Here is a 16,167-nt window from a genome sequence, read left to right as displayed (position 1 = left end):
TAGCAGCGTGTAAGAGGACCCTTGTAGTCTCTGGCTCCAGGTTCATTTTCCAGCCCTGTTATTTCTCATTGCCTGTGAGTTAGCTTTTTGTTCTGAAGAAGTGAAACTCTTCCATCACACATTTTGCCATTTCTTTGGTTTTTATTCATATTGTTTTCTTGTGCCTAACTGAATCTCATTCATCATTTAAGGCTCATGAAGATTCTTCTAACAGTCCTAATTATATTTACTACAGTAGGCCCTTATGTGTGTATTTATGTAGCGCTTGGATTGCTGTATGTCTGGCAATTTGTGTTTGTTTTGGTAGCTGCCTTATGGTCAGGCTTACTTATTTTTGTATGCTCTCCAGTGTCTGAAATAGCATTAGCAGCAAGGATACCATAAGGAAAACCCTCATGGAGTTCATAGTAAATCTGGGACATGGTAGAAAAATGAAGAGGTTGAGAAATGAATGAATAAATAATAGAAAATGGTTTTCAAATATATAAAGATACACTGTGGGCATTTTGTTTGTTTTCTGTCATTCCTTCTGAGGAACACAGAATGAACAGCCCAGCCCATCTTACCTCGCAGTAATAAACGGGTGCTGTACTTAAGGAAGTAGTCAGTGTTTCGGGGCATGAGGTGACCACAAGAGATTGAGGCTGCTGGGCTGGGAACATGGCTCAGTTGGTCAAGTGCTTGTTGACCAAGCATGAGGACCTGACTTGGATCCTTACTACTACATTAAAAAAGAAAGAAAAAAAGATGCATGAGAATGCATGCCTTATAATCTCAGCACTGGGAGACAAGGCAGGTTCCAAGCTTGCCAGCCAGGTAGTCTAACTGAATCATGTGAGCTCTGGGTCCCAGTTAGAGAAATAGGATAGATTCTGAGAAACTGCTGGCCTTCTAATTCATATATACCAGCATCCTCCCCCTCACACTTTCCACAGTGGGCTGACTGATGTGGGCCTTTGGGTTTAGAGAAGTGGAAGTGGCTGGTAGGTCTTTACCTGAAGACTGAGTGACAGAAGGAGGAATGAGAACAGGGTGTCCACTCTTCTGTGCTTGCTGTTTGTTTTCCTTAGAGTTAAACAGGGCAAAATATTTAGACATTTTCCCATTTTGAGTCTACACAATAGACTGTATAGTTGGCATTTTTTTTCTTTTTCTTGGATATTCTCTGTATTTATATTACAGATGTTCCCTTTTTTCCAGTCTCATCCCCCTCCCCTTCCCCCTCCCCCTCCCCTTTCCCCTCCCCATCCCCCTCCCCTTTCTCCTCCCCATCTCCCTCCCCTTTCCCCTCCCCATCTCCCTCCCCTTTCCCCTCCCCTTCCCCCTTCCCTTTCCCCTCCCCTTCTCCTTCCCACTGCCTCCATGAAGGTGCTCCCTCTCCAAACCACCCTCTCCCACCACAGCACCTTGTCATTCCCCTACACTGGGAGAACGAGCCTTCACTGGACCAAAGGCCTCTCCTCCCACTGATGCCAGAGAATGTTATCCTCTGCTGAATATGCACCTGGGGCCATGGGTCTCTCCATGGGAACTCATTGGTTGGTGTTTTAGTCCCTGGGAGCTGTGGTGGGTTTGGTTAGTTGATAATTTTGTTCTTCCCATGGAGTTGCAGATCCTGTCAGCTCCTTTAGTCTTTTCTCTAGCTCCTTCATTGGGGTCCCCGTGTTCAGTCTGATGGCTAGCTGCAGGCATCTTCCTCTGTATCAGTATGGCTCTGGCAGAACCTCTGAGGAGGCATCCATATCAAGTTCCTGCCAGTAAGCACTACTTGGCATCAGCAATAGTGCTTGGGTTTAGTGGCTGCATATGGGGTGGATCCCCAGGTGAGGCTGTCTCTGGATGATCTTTTCTCCAATCCCTGCTCCTCTGTTTGTCCCTTTATTTCCTCCCATGAGTATTTTGTTCTCCTTTCTAAAAAGGACTGAGACATCCACCTTCTGCACTTCCTTCTCTTTGAGCTTCATAATTTCTGTGAATTGTTTCAGTAGGATTTCTTTACAGTTAAGTTTTTCTGAATGTTTGTTATTAACTGTCTATGACTGTGACATATAAGTGTTTTTAAAAATTGTACAAGAATTCAGCTTAAGGGTGTTTGTTTTGTTTTTAGTAAAATTTTGCATCCAGGCTGGTCCCTGAGTGCTGGGATTAGTTATATATCTTTGTGTTCCACTGATGTGATATATTTTTTTTCTAACCTCCCGTAAAGTTTTCTGGACCTAGAAAGGGAGAATGTTAGAGTCGAAAACACATCAGACCAAGTAGTCAGAAAAGCCAAGTTCTTCTGGTGGTGTTATTAGTTTGAGAAAAGAAGATTTAAAATCATGTGTGTATGTGAACAGCAGAGTGTGCAAGTGCTTGCGGAGGTCAGAGAATCATTGGTCCCCTGGAGGTGGAGTTACAAGTCATTGTGAGCTGCCCACACATGGTTCCTGGGAACTAAATTCTGGTCATCTCCTAGAGCAGCAAGGGCTTGTTACCACTGATCTATCTCTCCAGCCCCTGGTGCTATTGCTTAGGAGCTAAATAGTGACTTGAAGCGGGTCTTAATTGGACAATCATGGGTTATTTTGCCGATGAAACGAGAACTTAAGCAGGCCGTGGGCTGTAAGGAGCTTAAGTTGCTGTGAGACAGTTGAAGCCACCACAGCCCAACTTTAGAAGGCAGCCCTATAGCTGTGTGGCTTTTCATTTAATTAGCAGTTATTTATGAGGTTATAAACAGAGGATGCTGGGTAGAAATACGTTCTTCATTTCTCTTTCCTATATATATACCTTACAGAAGACATTTAGCATCAGTGAAAACCAATTGTCATAATGTAAATAATTGCTATTAATAACAGCACAACAAACATTGTAAAACAATAATCTATATAAGGTATACTTTAATAGACATTTAAGAAAGCATTATAAGTGCCGTAGAAATATGCACACTGGTTTTATCACAGCTAAGCACGTCCTAGCTTGAGTGGCAGCTTAGAATTCTAGAGTTGAGGGATGACACCGTTGGCCATATTTATCTGGACTCTCAGTTCCACTGGCTGTCATTGGACTTTTCAATCCCAGAGTCATAATGGAGTCTGTCACCCGGCACCTCACCTGTCCTCCTGTGAGTCTTCAAAGCCCATCAGATGTTTGGAGCTTATAGGGCACCTAATGAGGTGGGGGGGCACATTATCTAATTAGCAAAGTTAAATTTGGTGTTCGGAGCAGTATTCTCTCCAGTGAGGAGCTTTGTACTAGGAAGTTGGCTTGGTTTTTGATTTGTTTTCTAATTTTAAGAGCAGTTATTTAGTAATAATCAGCTTCTCCAGAAGTTCTAAGAAATTACCGTCTTCATTTTGTCTATGTTGGTCTATAAACTGTAAGTTCTAGAGGATTTTTTTTATCATGAATTTTATTTAGTAAAGATAGAAGAACAAGAGATTATTTGCTGCCGAGTTCAAGTAATCCCAAGTCATTAGCATAACTTTGTTGCCATAACCAATACCTCCAGACATAGAAGGACCAAATGGTAGAACTTTACTTTATTTTATTTTTTAATTACATAACAATCTAAAAAGGTTCCATGTGGTGGTAGCTCATGGGTGTTTGTGTATGCACATGGGTGTTGGGTGGAGGAGGTTCTTTTTAAAGCAGCAGCAATCTTAAGCACTTGGGCGGCTAGGAGAATTCTTCCCCAGAGTGTCCTTAGAGCACAAAGCTACATCATAGTCTAGAATGTTCTGTCAGCATTCAAGGGAATCAGCTGTCTGTTTAACTTGGTGGAGAAAATGGGAGCACACAAAATACACACCCTTTTATGTACTTAGCATTGGTAAGGATCCAGGCCTACAGTGAGACCAGTTGCATCAGAACCAAGACGTGCAGAGGGTTTGTGCTGAGGAGGAGTAATAGCCTGCCGCAAAATCCTGAAGTTTCACTTTTTGTGATTTGTTTTATAAATTGGTTTTTAATAAAAAGTAAAAAATGAGTCAAGGCAAATGAAAGCCTAACTGGCAATTCTAGTCAAGAACTTTCTGTTCAGCAGCTAAGTACATGTCTGCCACTGTAGTGCTGTGCTGAGCACTGAGTTAGATGATAATGAGCAGAGCCTTTGTAATGAATATAGTCCAAGATAAGCTGACAGGGATCTGGTCTCCACCAGAGGGAGTGCTTAAGGTAAGATGTTGGGCCAGAGTGGGCTGGGACGCCTTAGAGCATTCTTCTGGTTGTTCCACGGTTGCTGTGATAAACACACAACCTAAAGGAAAGGGTTTGTTCCATTTCACACTTCATCAGGGGAGGCTTTCTTTCATCAGGGGACACTAGGGCAGGAGCTTGAGGCAGGAGCAGAAGCAGAGACTAGAGAAGTGCCTGCTTATTAACTTGTTCAACGATAGCTACTTGTCTTATGCTGAAGATGGGACCACTCACAGTGGGCTGTGGGTTTTTCCATATCAATTAGCAATCAAAAATGACCCACAGACATGCCCACAGTCAGTCTTATAGAGGGATTTCTTCGGTTGAGGATCCTTGTTCCTAGATGACTCTCGGTTGTGTCAACTTGAGAATAGAACCCAGCAGTACAACTATGGTCAAAGGGAAGAGCTCCTTGCCTATCCTTCACCCTTACAGTGTGTCAAACATGCACTGTCCATCCATTTTAGTTTCCATAATAAAAGGCTGCAAGCTAGACAGTTATAAATAACTCGTCTATTTTCTTACAGTCTGGAAGCTGGAAAGTCCAAGATCAAACACCTGTCTGGTGTCTGGTCAAGGACTGCTTCCTGGTTCATAGATGGCTGTCTGCACTGTGTCCTCATGTGACTAAGTGGCAGGGGAGCACCCTGGAATTTTTGTTTGCTTTTGTTTTCTTGGCTTGGAGATTGAGCCCAAGGCTTCACTCATGGTAGACAATTATTTTACTTTTACTTCTAAGTTGCCAGGCTGGCTTTCTGTCCTTGTCTCCCCATTGCAGGAACTACAAGCATGCACCACTCACTACACCTGGTTAGTCCTGACTCTTAAGAGCGTAACATTGGTGGTTAGGATCTCAGCATAAGACTTTGGAGACCACACAGGCACTCAGTCCCCCTAGAATATACTTTACCTCTGCCACAGTGCTGCATGCACAGGGTGCAGCAGTGAGAGAACAGATGAGTTGCTTACCTTACATGTGATTAAGACATGTCTAGTTCATAGTCATTATCGGCACCGTAGCTTTCTCTTTTAATTAGGGCATTGTTGATAAGTTGATTAGGATGAAGCCATTCTTACACGCTTTACAGAAATGTCCCAAGGTTGTTGTAGATATGCATGTATACAGACATAGAGGAATCCATTAGCCTGTTTTCTATTGCCCAAGTCATATAAATCAGAGATTGTATTGCAGATTTAGTAGGCATCAGAATTCTTAACTGAGCTGTATGTGATAATTGGTTGTTTCTCTTCACTGATTCTCAGAAGCTTTCTGTTGCCTGTCTTACTTCATTCAGCTAAGCATTTGGCCCCAAGGTTCTAGATTATATAAATTGAGTAATGCTTATTTTCTTGGTGATTTTATCCATAAAAGCATATGCTGTGCAGGCAGTTTATGAGATATATCTTTAGGCTGGTGGTAACTGTTCTCTGATATCGTCATTTCTGGGCAATGCGAATGTCAGCTCTGAAGCAATTAGATGTATTGAGAGTTAAGCAGAAAAATTCTTGATTTGGCTCTGGGGTCATTTGACTTGCAGATCAGAATTGAGCCGCTGTCCCTGGATGGTGTACTTGGGAAAGGCCCTTGTAGCTTTCCTTTTTGCTGCCAAAATACAAGTTGGGCTTTATGTACTATATGCAAGGGTCTGAACAGGAGAGGTAAAATAGTGTCTCATTTTTTAAAAATGTATTTTCATTGTGTATGTTTGTGTAAATGTGAATGTGTACATGCCTTGCCATGAATATACAGAGTACAGGTTGAGGTAAAAGGACAAGTTTGAAGAGTTGGTTCGTCTTCCACCATGGGTTATGGGAATAGAACTCGGTTTGTCAGGCTTGTATGGCACATGCTATTTTACCCACCAAGTACTCTTGTCTACTGTAAAGTCTTATTTTTTAAAATAATGATCAAAATTTTACATTTATTGTTGCTCCCAGGTTTATAGAAAAATTCAAGGTTTTTTTGTTTGTTTTTTGTTTTTTGAGACAGGGTTTTTCTGTGTAACAGCCCTGGCTATTCTGTATCTCACTTTGTAGACCAGGCTGGCCTAGAACTCACAGGGATCCGCCTGTCTCAGTCCCTGAGTGCTGGGATTAAAGGTGTGTGCCACCACTGCCCAGCCTAACTTTTTTAGTATAGAAAAATTTATTTCTGTTTTCTTATAGGTATATACAGCTTGATGTTTAGTGAACAGGAGTTTCAACAAGAACAGAGGATATTTACAAAACTGGACATTGAAAGGATATTTGTTGTTTTTGTTTGGTTTATTTTTTGAGACAAGGTTTCACTGTGTAACCCTGGCTAGCCTGGGCTTGGTATGTAGACTAGGTTGATTTTTAATTCATCAAACCCCACCAGCCTCTTGTTCCCAAGTACTGGGATTAAATGTTTGATTTTCCCGTTCTAAGTATGTATGTGACTGAGATTTGTTGCTTGCTGTGGTTAAGGTAGTTCAGGAACATAGGATTGGCTGCAGTTGGCCTGTCATGTACTTCCTGTTTTCATATTTCCACATTTTATTCAAGTTTGATAAGCATTGCCAAGTAGAAGTAGATACCTTTGCATCTGATTTTGACATCTTTCAGTGTTTTCTCATTAATCAGTGACACCTCTAAGGTAAAACTGACTTACCTGAGTCAGAGCTCCCCAGCGCTTCCTTCATCGGAGCCATGTGTGCGTTCTGTTGTGGTACCTAACATGCTAGTGCTGTGTCTTCTGAACTGAGGTGGCCATAAGGTTTCCAGAGTCCTTTTCCACATTAGTGTGGATGGAATTAATTTTTTAGAAATGTTGCCGAATTCATGGAGTTTAATTTTTAAAAATGTATATTAAAACTTTAAAGAATTAGCTGAAAGTAGGAAGGGTTATTTCTCAACTGATTGGATACTGAGCAGAAATAGTCACAGGAAGCATGATCTGTAGTTATAATCAGTATTATGTATTGATGCTAACCCAGGTCTTAACATATATACACCTCCTGAACCCAGGGCCTTATGGCTTGTGCATGCTAGGCAGAGTGCTTTACCACTCTCGGCTCTGTATTTCAGTGGTGTGTGTGTGTGTGTGTGTGTGTGTGTGTGTGTGTGTGTGTTGCACACATACATGTATTCACTTGCTCCTCACTCTCCACTGTACTTTGTGACAGTCTTCACTGAACCTAGGGTTTGCTAATTTGGCTGGACAGACTGGCCAGTAAGCTCCAGGGATCTCCCTGTCTTAGCTTCCCCAGGTTGTGACCACAGACCTAAGCTGCTGTGCTCCGCCACACCTCCTTTAACATGGGTTCTGGGGATCTGAACTCAGATCTTCATGCTTTTCCTTTTAAAAGTTGTGATATAAAAGAAGTATTTTAATTCATTCCATTGATAGGAAGTAAACTGTAACAGTTTTCATTTTGGCAGACAGGAGGCTGTCTGAGTTCAGGCCAGCCAAGGCATCATGGTAAGGTCCTATCTCCACACAAAAAGAAAGCAAACAAAAAATGACAAGCTTTTATTCTTAAGTGAAATTAAAGCCAGCTCCTAATTTGCTATTGTATAAGTGTGGCTTAAATGAAGGCCAGGAAAGTTGCTAAGTCTGTTATTCATTAATTGAAGGTGACTATCTTACTGGTAATTAATCACCAATAATGGTGATTTCTTTTCTATCACATTTCTCCACCCCCTAAGGTCTCTTTCCTGTTCCCTCTCTTGGTCCCTTTCTAGCTTCCTGACTTGTACAGACTCATTAGAGACGCAAATCTGAAGGTTCAAATCCAGGATCCACATATGAGAGCCGGTGTGCAGTGTTTGTCTTTATAGGCTGGGAAACTTTTGAATATTTCATGATTAAAACTTCTATAAAGTATAAGTTTAAACATTTTTAAATAGATAAATAAAAGAAAAAGTAAATTTTGGATCTCAAAATGCCATCTGGGAGGGCTGATTCAAACTCTCCTATCTAGCTGGGGTGTAGTGACACATGCCTTAAATTCCAGCACTCAGGAGGCAGAGGCAGGTTGGGTCTCTGTGAGTTTGAGGCCAGCCTGGTTTACAGAGTGAGCTCTAGAATAGCCAAGGCTACACAGAGAAACTTTGTCTTAAAAAAGCCAAACCCAAAATACCCAACAACGACAAAAATTCTCCTAAGTATTAAACAAGCTCAGAAGTGGATGTTTTCAAGGTGGTGGTAGCCATAAATATTTTTAAAATTCTAAGAGAGATATGTTTAGACATTGAACTAACTCAGTCATTTCACAGGAAAAAGAATGACTGGTTGTGGTGGTCTTCAAATTCAGTCCTTAGTATTTTTTTATAATGTAATTTTTTTCTATAATTTTTGAGTATAATTCACTGGCTAGCCTCTGTGTTTGGGAAGAACTAACAGCATTCCCATTTCTTCTTCCTGTTTCAAAACAGTGAGACGGTTTAAGCGGAAGCATCTTACAGTGGTCGACTGCCAGCATTTGGCCCGGATTCATTTGGCTGTGACTCAGCCCTTCAGTCAGAGATGGACAAACAGAGACCCTAACCATGGTCTCTATCCTAGATCCAGAACAAAAGGACGGTATAGGGGTATGGCTTCTGTTTCAAAATCTGTGGTTATGTGTGCCTTTGAATGTCTTCTGGTTTTATGTGTTTGTAAATGCCACCACTTGATTTTCCTGTCCTGTTAAAACAGGTTGACACCTGTATTCATTATTTGTATGTTTTCTATTGAAATTCTTTCTCTAATGTTAGAGCCCAAGCAAGCCTGTCAGCGTAACTAAGTGTAAAGTAATAAAAGACATGGAGCACTCTCAGTGTTCTGCAGTTATCCAGTTATCCAGTCTACAGGCATCATGACTTAGTAAGTCTGTCAGGAGATCCACAGGACCATCATTTCATTTAAAATGCTCCCTCCTGCAGTCTACTGTCTTCTTTTGGTTGTTGTACTGAGCACTGGGGATTGAACCCTGGTCCTGTGTGCTAGGCTAGCACTGTACTGGAAGCTACACCCCAGCTCTCTGCTTTTACCTTGAGATGGAGCTCTCTCTAACCAGGCTTTAGTTTTCCAACTAAATATGTGTTATTAGATCAACTGGAATATGTATTATTGAGCTAATATTCCTCAATGTGATGATCTTTGATCTTGTCACAGCTTTTTCTCAGAGCCTATTAAAGTGTTTCCCTGCTGCTGTAAAGAATTGATTGCCACATAGTATTATTAAGAGTCCTTATTAATGGAGTACTGTGTGATAATTTTATAGTGTACGATGTGTAATGATCAAATACAGGTTATTAATTAATTTCTCCAATTTTGGTATCATTAATACACTTCTAGAGGTTTGATTTTTTTTCCCTTGTCACTCCTCTTTATATCAGACAAATTTCTTGTGCAAATACATATTTTAAAATCTTTTAGATTGCCTTTTTTCTCTTAATTCACCTAATTTCATAATCCAATCTAGTTTAAATAATCCATATTTCTCATTCTGAAGACTGTTGTGACTATTGTATGAGGCTGTTTTGGACTTAATTACAAGTTCTGAAGCTTAGGTTGTCTTGTGCTTCTCACCTGCCTCTGAGGCTGAGTGCACTGCACTACTGTCGCTCTGGTGTGACTGGCTTTGCCAGCTAGGATACCCAGATTTATCCAGACCTTGCTGAAAGGAAACTCTGGTCGCTTAAATTGCTCTGGACGAAATTATAGTTGATGTTCCTTCTCCCTAGTGTGACATCATTTTCATGTCCATTAATTCATTTAAAGGCTAATTCTGGTTTCAACCATTCTTTCTTTTCAAAGTAAGGATTTTGGCTATACCATTTAGAAAGGAACTGTGCACATTGTTGTATTTTGATACTTTTAAGAAAATCCTGCAGTGATGTTTGAGATCACCACTGTTTGGGCTCTGTCCTCAAAGTGGTGAGGTCAGGGAGTGTCATTTCATAGTCTTTTTCAAAAGTAAATGTCCTTAGAAAATGCTGACTGAGTACATGTGAGGAAGAGACAGGATCATGCTAATAAAGTGAGAAAATTTCAGCTCTTTTAAAAACGACAGACTCACCATAGGAAATAAAAATAAAATAAACTTATTTGCAGGGTCAAATGAAGAATAGATCTTTCTGGACCTGATAGAGCATGTTTCTTTCTGCTCATGCAAACTTAGAGTTGCTGTTGTGGGACTGAGTCAGGGAGCTGCTTTGTGCCTGTTATGTGAATATGAGCAGCCATTTCTTGTCTGTCTGCCCACTCAGGTGTCCAGTGTGCAGCATCTGACCAAACACATATATGTACTTACAGGCTAGAGTGTTGACCAATACACAGCAGTTGTCTCTTGCTAAGTATGGGTCTGATTATTTTTATATTAGCTATTTATGTGGCCACTTGACCCATAAGTACACTGGTGTCTCTTCTCTGTTAGCATAGGTAATTAATTAGATCATATTATTTGGGTCAGCAGCCACTGATTTTTTTTTCCTGTTCTTTTTTGGGTTCTCTCTATAGGTCGAAGATGTCAGAGATACATTTCTGAGTTCTTCCTAGCTGGCCACCAGCATTGTACCAATGACATGGCCAAAAGCAATTCTGCTGGCCAGGACAGCTGTCAGGACTCTGAGGGTGGTATGATTTTTCCTGCAGAGAGCAGTTACACTCTGCCTCAGGTTGATAATGGAGAAGTGAGGCTGGGCTCATCAGGATCTGCTCAGCCTGCCAGGAAGCGGTCTCATTCCTTTGAGGAAGCCTCAGACAGCAGCCAGTGGGATGGAGTTGCTAAGAAGACTCCACGCCATCGTATGTTCCCGTCATGTGCAAGGCTTAGAGAGGCCAGGCAAGAAGCAGAGGACAGTTTGTCACAGTGCTCTCCAGTGTGTGGAGAAGCTGGCCGAGACATTGAGGACATTGGTCCTGATCCCTCGCCTGATTCATACTATGGGCTTCTTGGAACGTTGCCTTGCCAGGAAGTGCCCAGCCACATTTGCAGGCTGCCGAGTGAAGTCCTGAGGCACATCTTTGCTTTCCTGCCTGTGGAGGACCTCTACTGGAACCTCAGCCTGGTGTGCCACCTGTGGAGGGAAATAATCAATGACCCGCTGGTAAGTTAAGTGCTCAGTCCTCAACCAGCGTGCAGATGAGCTTCACTTAATGCAGATTTCTGAGGAGGAGACCTTTTCCAGGTGGTGGTTTCTGTTTGCTTCATGAATAAAGTACAGACTTCCCAGACATCTGGGGCCATCCAGGCTAGCACCACCAAATTTTTCAGAACCCTTTCTTCCTTCCTTCTCACAGGTTTGCTTTCATCTGAAGCATGTGATTTGCTGTGCCCTGACCATAGACTGCATATTCTTGGTACCATGTGGTGTAATCACTGGTCCCACACAGATTAGTCACTGTAGACCCATTACCATTACTTGTTCTTCAAGGCTTCTTTTGTACAGACTATGCCTTCCCATCCTGTGACATTGAAGTTCATCACTCCCTCTTTGCCATTTCAGCATTTTATACCTCTGTTAGTGTGATTACGCTACTGCATCTGGTTTCAGTAACCTGTTCTCTTCCATGCCGTCTTTCGTTTCTCTGTTTGAATAACTTCTATTTTCTGTGCGTAGACTGGGCAGAGTGACTGCCTGCTTTCCTGCCTATTTGTTCCAGAAAAGTACTTTTGCTCACTCTCCTCTGTCAGAGACGCAGGTATCTGCTCCCTGTACAACTATCATTATTCTCTTATTTTGTCTGGGTCTTGATAATCTTTATATAATTTGTGCTTTCTCACCATGATGCTGTTTATGGGAAGCTTAGTTTTGTGACCATCCTTTGGACATTTTCTTAGTACATTCTTGACTCTTGAATTTTCTTTCTCTTTTCCTTGTGGTGACCCAGATCCTAGTAGCGTTTGTGGTACAATTAGTATGTGATTTTGTAGCATAGTGACAGCTGCCCATCCGCTAAGTACAAGCCTTCACACTAAATCTAAGATCTCAGACACCCAACCACTGAGCTTCACACAGCCCAAAAGAGGAAAGTTAAAGTCTTTTTCTGAGTACAGAAGAGATCCGGAGAAACATCCCTCGCTTTCCACGAAGCATCTTAGTTCCTGATTTCAGAACAATGGCCTTATGAGTTCTGGTGTGAGCCCTGCTTGATTACACTATGCTTGTCAACTAAATGGCAAACTGTTGTATAGGCTGAGTGCTGTGGGGTGGGCATAAGGAAGGGTTTGCTTACAAAGATTCTCAGGACCATATCCAAGCATGTCTTTCTCCTAAATTGTTACAGTGACGCCATTTTGGTCACCAGCAAAGCAGGGTGTTTACAGTAGTCTGCCATGATTCCACGACCTACAGGGTCTCATAGCGTCTGTGTCTCGCTCTCCTGCTACGGCAGTGTTGGCCTCACCAAAGGAATTTGGCACTTTTCCCTCCTCTTCAGTCTTTTGGCAGAGTTTGCGGCATGCTGGTGTTGATTGTTCGTTAAGTGTTCTGTAGGATTCCCCAGTGAAGCCATCTGGTCCCAGGCTTGTCTCCTGAAGCAAGTTTTGATTTTTGATTCTGTTTCTTTGCTATCTTTCTGTCATTCTGTTTCTATTACTCAGGCTTGGCAGGATGTGTTTCTCGGGATTGATCCGCTTTTGCCCTGGTAGTTCTTTCACTCCGTGGCATTCATTTTAATGTCCCTATCATTTTCCTTAGATGGTCTAGCCCAGGGTTTTAATTATTACTGTTACTGTTATTGTTATTTTTTGCAGTCTCACTATGTATGCCAGAGTAGCTTTAGATTGTCCATCCCCCTGCTTCTGCCCAGCCTGGTTCCAGAGAAGCACTTTTGTGCCCACGTCTGCTCTGCTCTTTGTAATTTCCTTTCTTCTGCTGATTTTGACTTTAGTTCCTTTTTTTCTTTTTCCTCTTTGAGGTATGAAAGTAGCCTATTCTTTTCAGGGCTTTTCTGTTAGTTCTGGGGATTGAACCTGTGCCTTGCACATTCTAGGCAAATGTTCGACCAAAGATACTTTGCCGGATGCTCTATCCCTTTCTGTTTTAACAAGAATCATCTTATCTGTGAACTTGCTGATAGCTGTTTTTTACAGTGTCTTGTAAGTTTTGCTATATTGTGTGTGTCTTTGTTTTTAGCTTGTCTTAAGGCGCTTTATGATTTCTTCTTTGACCAATGGATATTCTAAGGGTGCACTATGTAGCCAGATGCACTGATACATCCCAGTACTAGGTGGTAGGAGGATTATGAGTTCAAGACCAGCCTCAGCTACACGGTGACAGCTTATCTAGAACAGGAATGCCTGATTTAAGTTGTGGGTAGCTCAGCTTTCCTGCTGCCTTGATTTATAGTGTCCTCATGTTGTTACTGAAAAGATTCATGGTGTAACTTCAGCCATGTCAATTGATTGACTGGCACTGTGACCCAATGAATGCTCCAACATCTTGTAGCTTGGGATGAGTATGGGTTTTGTGGCTGTTGCATGGAGCGTCTGTGTGGATCTGTCAGGCTCATTAGTTGGTGGTGCTGATGAAATCTGACGTCTCTTCACACAGCTGCTGTCTCTTTCTTCCTTCGGTTCTCTCAGTGCTTGCTTTGTGTAACTGCATGTGTATGACATATGGTGTTATTTGCTCTTATCACATCTTGGTGAAAATGTTGCTGTGTAGCATTATCCATAATGCCTTCCTTTGTGTCATGGCACAGATGTTGACTTAAGGTCAGAACAGCTTTTGGAACTTGCTCACCTGGCACTTCAGATAAGGAAACTGAAGCACTAGTTTCCCCCAGCTCCTGGGACATTGAGTTAGAGCCAGGGCCAAGGCCTAGTTGTCCTGTTTTCCAGCTGAGGTTCCTATAGTGTTTCTCCTGAGTCTGTCCAGCTTTGGATTGGGAGGACGAAGTCTGCCTGCACTTGCTTTTCACTTGGTAGAAGGTGTTCTGTGTGGGTGGTCCAGTCTTCCTGAGAATCATGGCATGTATGTTATTTCATTTTGTTTTTCAACTCCATAGTTCATTCCTTGGAAGAAGCTGTATCATCGATACTTGATTAACGAAGAGCAGGCTGTCAGCAAAGTGGATGGCATTCTGTCGAGCCATGGCATAGAAAAGGATTCGGACTTATGTGTGCTGAACCTCATACGGTGAGTGTTGGTTCTCTTGTTTGGGAACAATTTTCAAAGTCCTTTCTCATACATCTTTGCTCACAGTTGTCTTTCTTCTGGACTCATCTCTTGAGTATTTTACAGATACACAGCCACCACCAAATGCTCCCCAAGTGTAGATCCTGAGAGGGTGCTGTGGAGCCTGAGGGATCACCCTCTCCTTTTGGAAGCTGAGGCGTGCATGCGCCAACAACTCCCTGACCTCTGTGCAGCCGCTGGGGTATGTGACCTGAGACAAGTGCTGTGAGGTACTCTGGGAAATGGAGCCACTTTTCACTGTGTTAGTGACTAGGATTAGTTGGAGATTATTTTCAGATTTTTGATTGAATCTCTGAGTAGCATTATGGAGAGATAAGAGGCCTTATTTGTATGTAGCTTCTTTAATTTGAAAGGAATTTTAAGAAACAGTTCATTCTGTTGAAGAACCTCTGAAAGTTTCCTGAACACTAGTTATCCAGCCTCTGAACACTTTGAGTGATAGGGTTACTTTATAAGATAGCCTTAAAAACAATACAAACCAGACAGTGGTGTTTCATACCTTTAATTCCAGCACTCAGGAGGCAGAGGAGGTAGATCTCTGAGTTCAAGGCCAGCCTACAGATTGAGTTTTAGGACAGTCAGGACTACACAGAGAAACCCTGTCTCAGCAGCAACAAAAACACCACCCCCAGCCCCAAAACACACACACACACACACACACACACACACACACACACACACACACACACACACACGGATAGATAGATAGATATCGTTATAATTTTAATGTGGGTGTGTATCTGAGAATCCATCTGTCCACCACTTGTGTGCAGGAGCTTGTAGAAGTCAGAAAAGATCTCGTGGAACTGAAGTGTTATAGGCAATTTGTGAGCTGCCATGATGGTGCTGGGAACTGAACCGGGTCTTCTATATGAACAGCAAGTGCTCTTAACCACTGAGCCATTGCTCTAGCCCTCAAGGTGGCTCTTTTTGCAGACATATTGGGTAATTTGAAAGAGGCAGAGAGATGAAAAGTTTTATTTACTACAGATACACAGTAAAATGAGCTGGGAATGTTCATTGGTTTCCTTCCTAGTCCTGACTCTGGCTGGGTCTGGGCTTCTCCTCCTATCCTGTACCTCTCTTTGAAGGGCATTAACGTCTGGGCCTTGGTGGCAGCCATGGTGCTCCTCTCCAGCTGTGTGAACGACATCCAGCATCTGCTCTTCTGCCTCAGGAGGCCCAGCTCCACAGTGACCATGCCAGACGTCACCGAGACCTTATACTGCATAGCTGTGCTCCTTTATGCCATGAGGGAGAAGGGGATTAACATCAGCAATAGGTAACATCCTGGAGAAAGGGAGATGCTACAATAACATGACAAGGCCTAGATTTCTCCTTTCTCCACAGGAGACTGGGCCATGGAAGTGCAGTTCCAAGTGCTTTGTGAATGTCATGCCAGACAATTAAGATTTCTTCACCTAGTTTCTATGTTCTTGGGTCAGCATTGAAGCTATAGGTGAAGGTGAAATGCTTCCCTTTATTCATAACTGGCTATATTTTCCTGGAGTAGACTATAGGATTATGGGACTCTGACTGACTATCTTAATGTGAGAAAGGCCTAGAATGTTAGTTGCTAATTCAGAGTTATCTTGACAAACATGCAGAGGTCAGTGTTCAGAGGGATACATGTTTAGCACCTATCGAGCTGGGAATTGTCCAGGCACAAGAGAATCCACTATGGAAATATTAATCAGGGAACTTATCTAGTGAAGAAGATAGGCAGTACGTAAGCAAACACCAGAGGAGGCGCTTGAGAGAATGACGTGTGCTGTAGCAGAAGTGGGGCAGAGGGCTGAGCGGGGTGTGGGGAGGGACAGTGTTTTGAATCAACAG

At 42.4% G+C, this 16,167-nt stretch overlaps 1 protein-coding gene across 4 annotated transcripts in view; it reads left to right on the top strand.

The window, feature by feature from the left end:
• Window positions 1-16,167, top strand: part of FBH1 (F-box DNA helicase 1) — a 36,815-nt gene that overhangs the window by 2,160 nt on the left and 18,488 nt on the right. For 3 of the 4 annotated variants that reach the window (XM_080918295.1, XM_080918298.1, XM_080918296.1), the window contains exons 2-6: window positions 8,578-8,733; window positions 10,646-11,235; window positions 14,141-14,271; window positions 14,377-14,512; window positions 15,423-15,613. In XM_080918295.1, the coding sequence (XP_080774421.1) occupies window positions 8,578-8,733; window positions 10,646-11,235; window positions 14,141-14,271; window positions 14,377-14,512; window positions 15,423-15,613 (1,204 nt within the window). Of the gene's footprint in view, window positions 1-8,577; window positions 8,734-8,883; window positions 9,008-10,645; window positions 11,236-14,140; window positions 14,272-14,376; window positions 14,513-15,422; window positions 15,614-16,167 lie in introns of those variants that run through there. The other variant, XM_080918297.1, reaches the window with a different exon arrangement.

The sequence above is a fragment of the Micromys minutus genome, assembly GCF_963924665.1.
Source record: "Micromys minutus genome assembly, chromosome: 6".
NCBI classification, from domain to species: domain Eukaryota; kingdom Metazoa; phylum Chordata; class Mammalia; order Rodentia; family Muridae; genus Micromys; species Micromys minutus.
The sequence above is the reverse complement of the archived record's forward strand: the minus strand, read 5'-3'. Positions and strand labels throughout refer to the sequence as shown.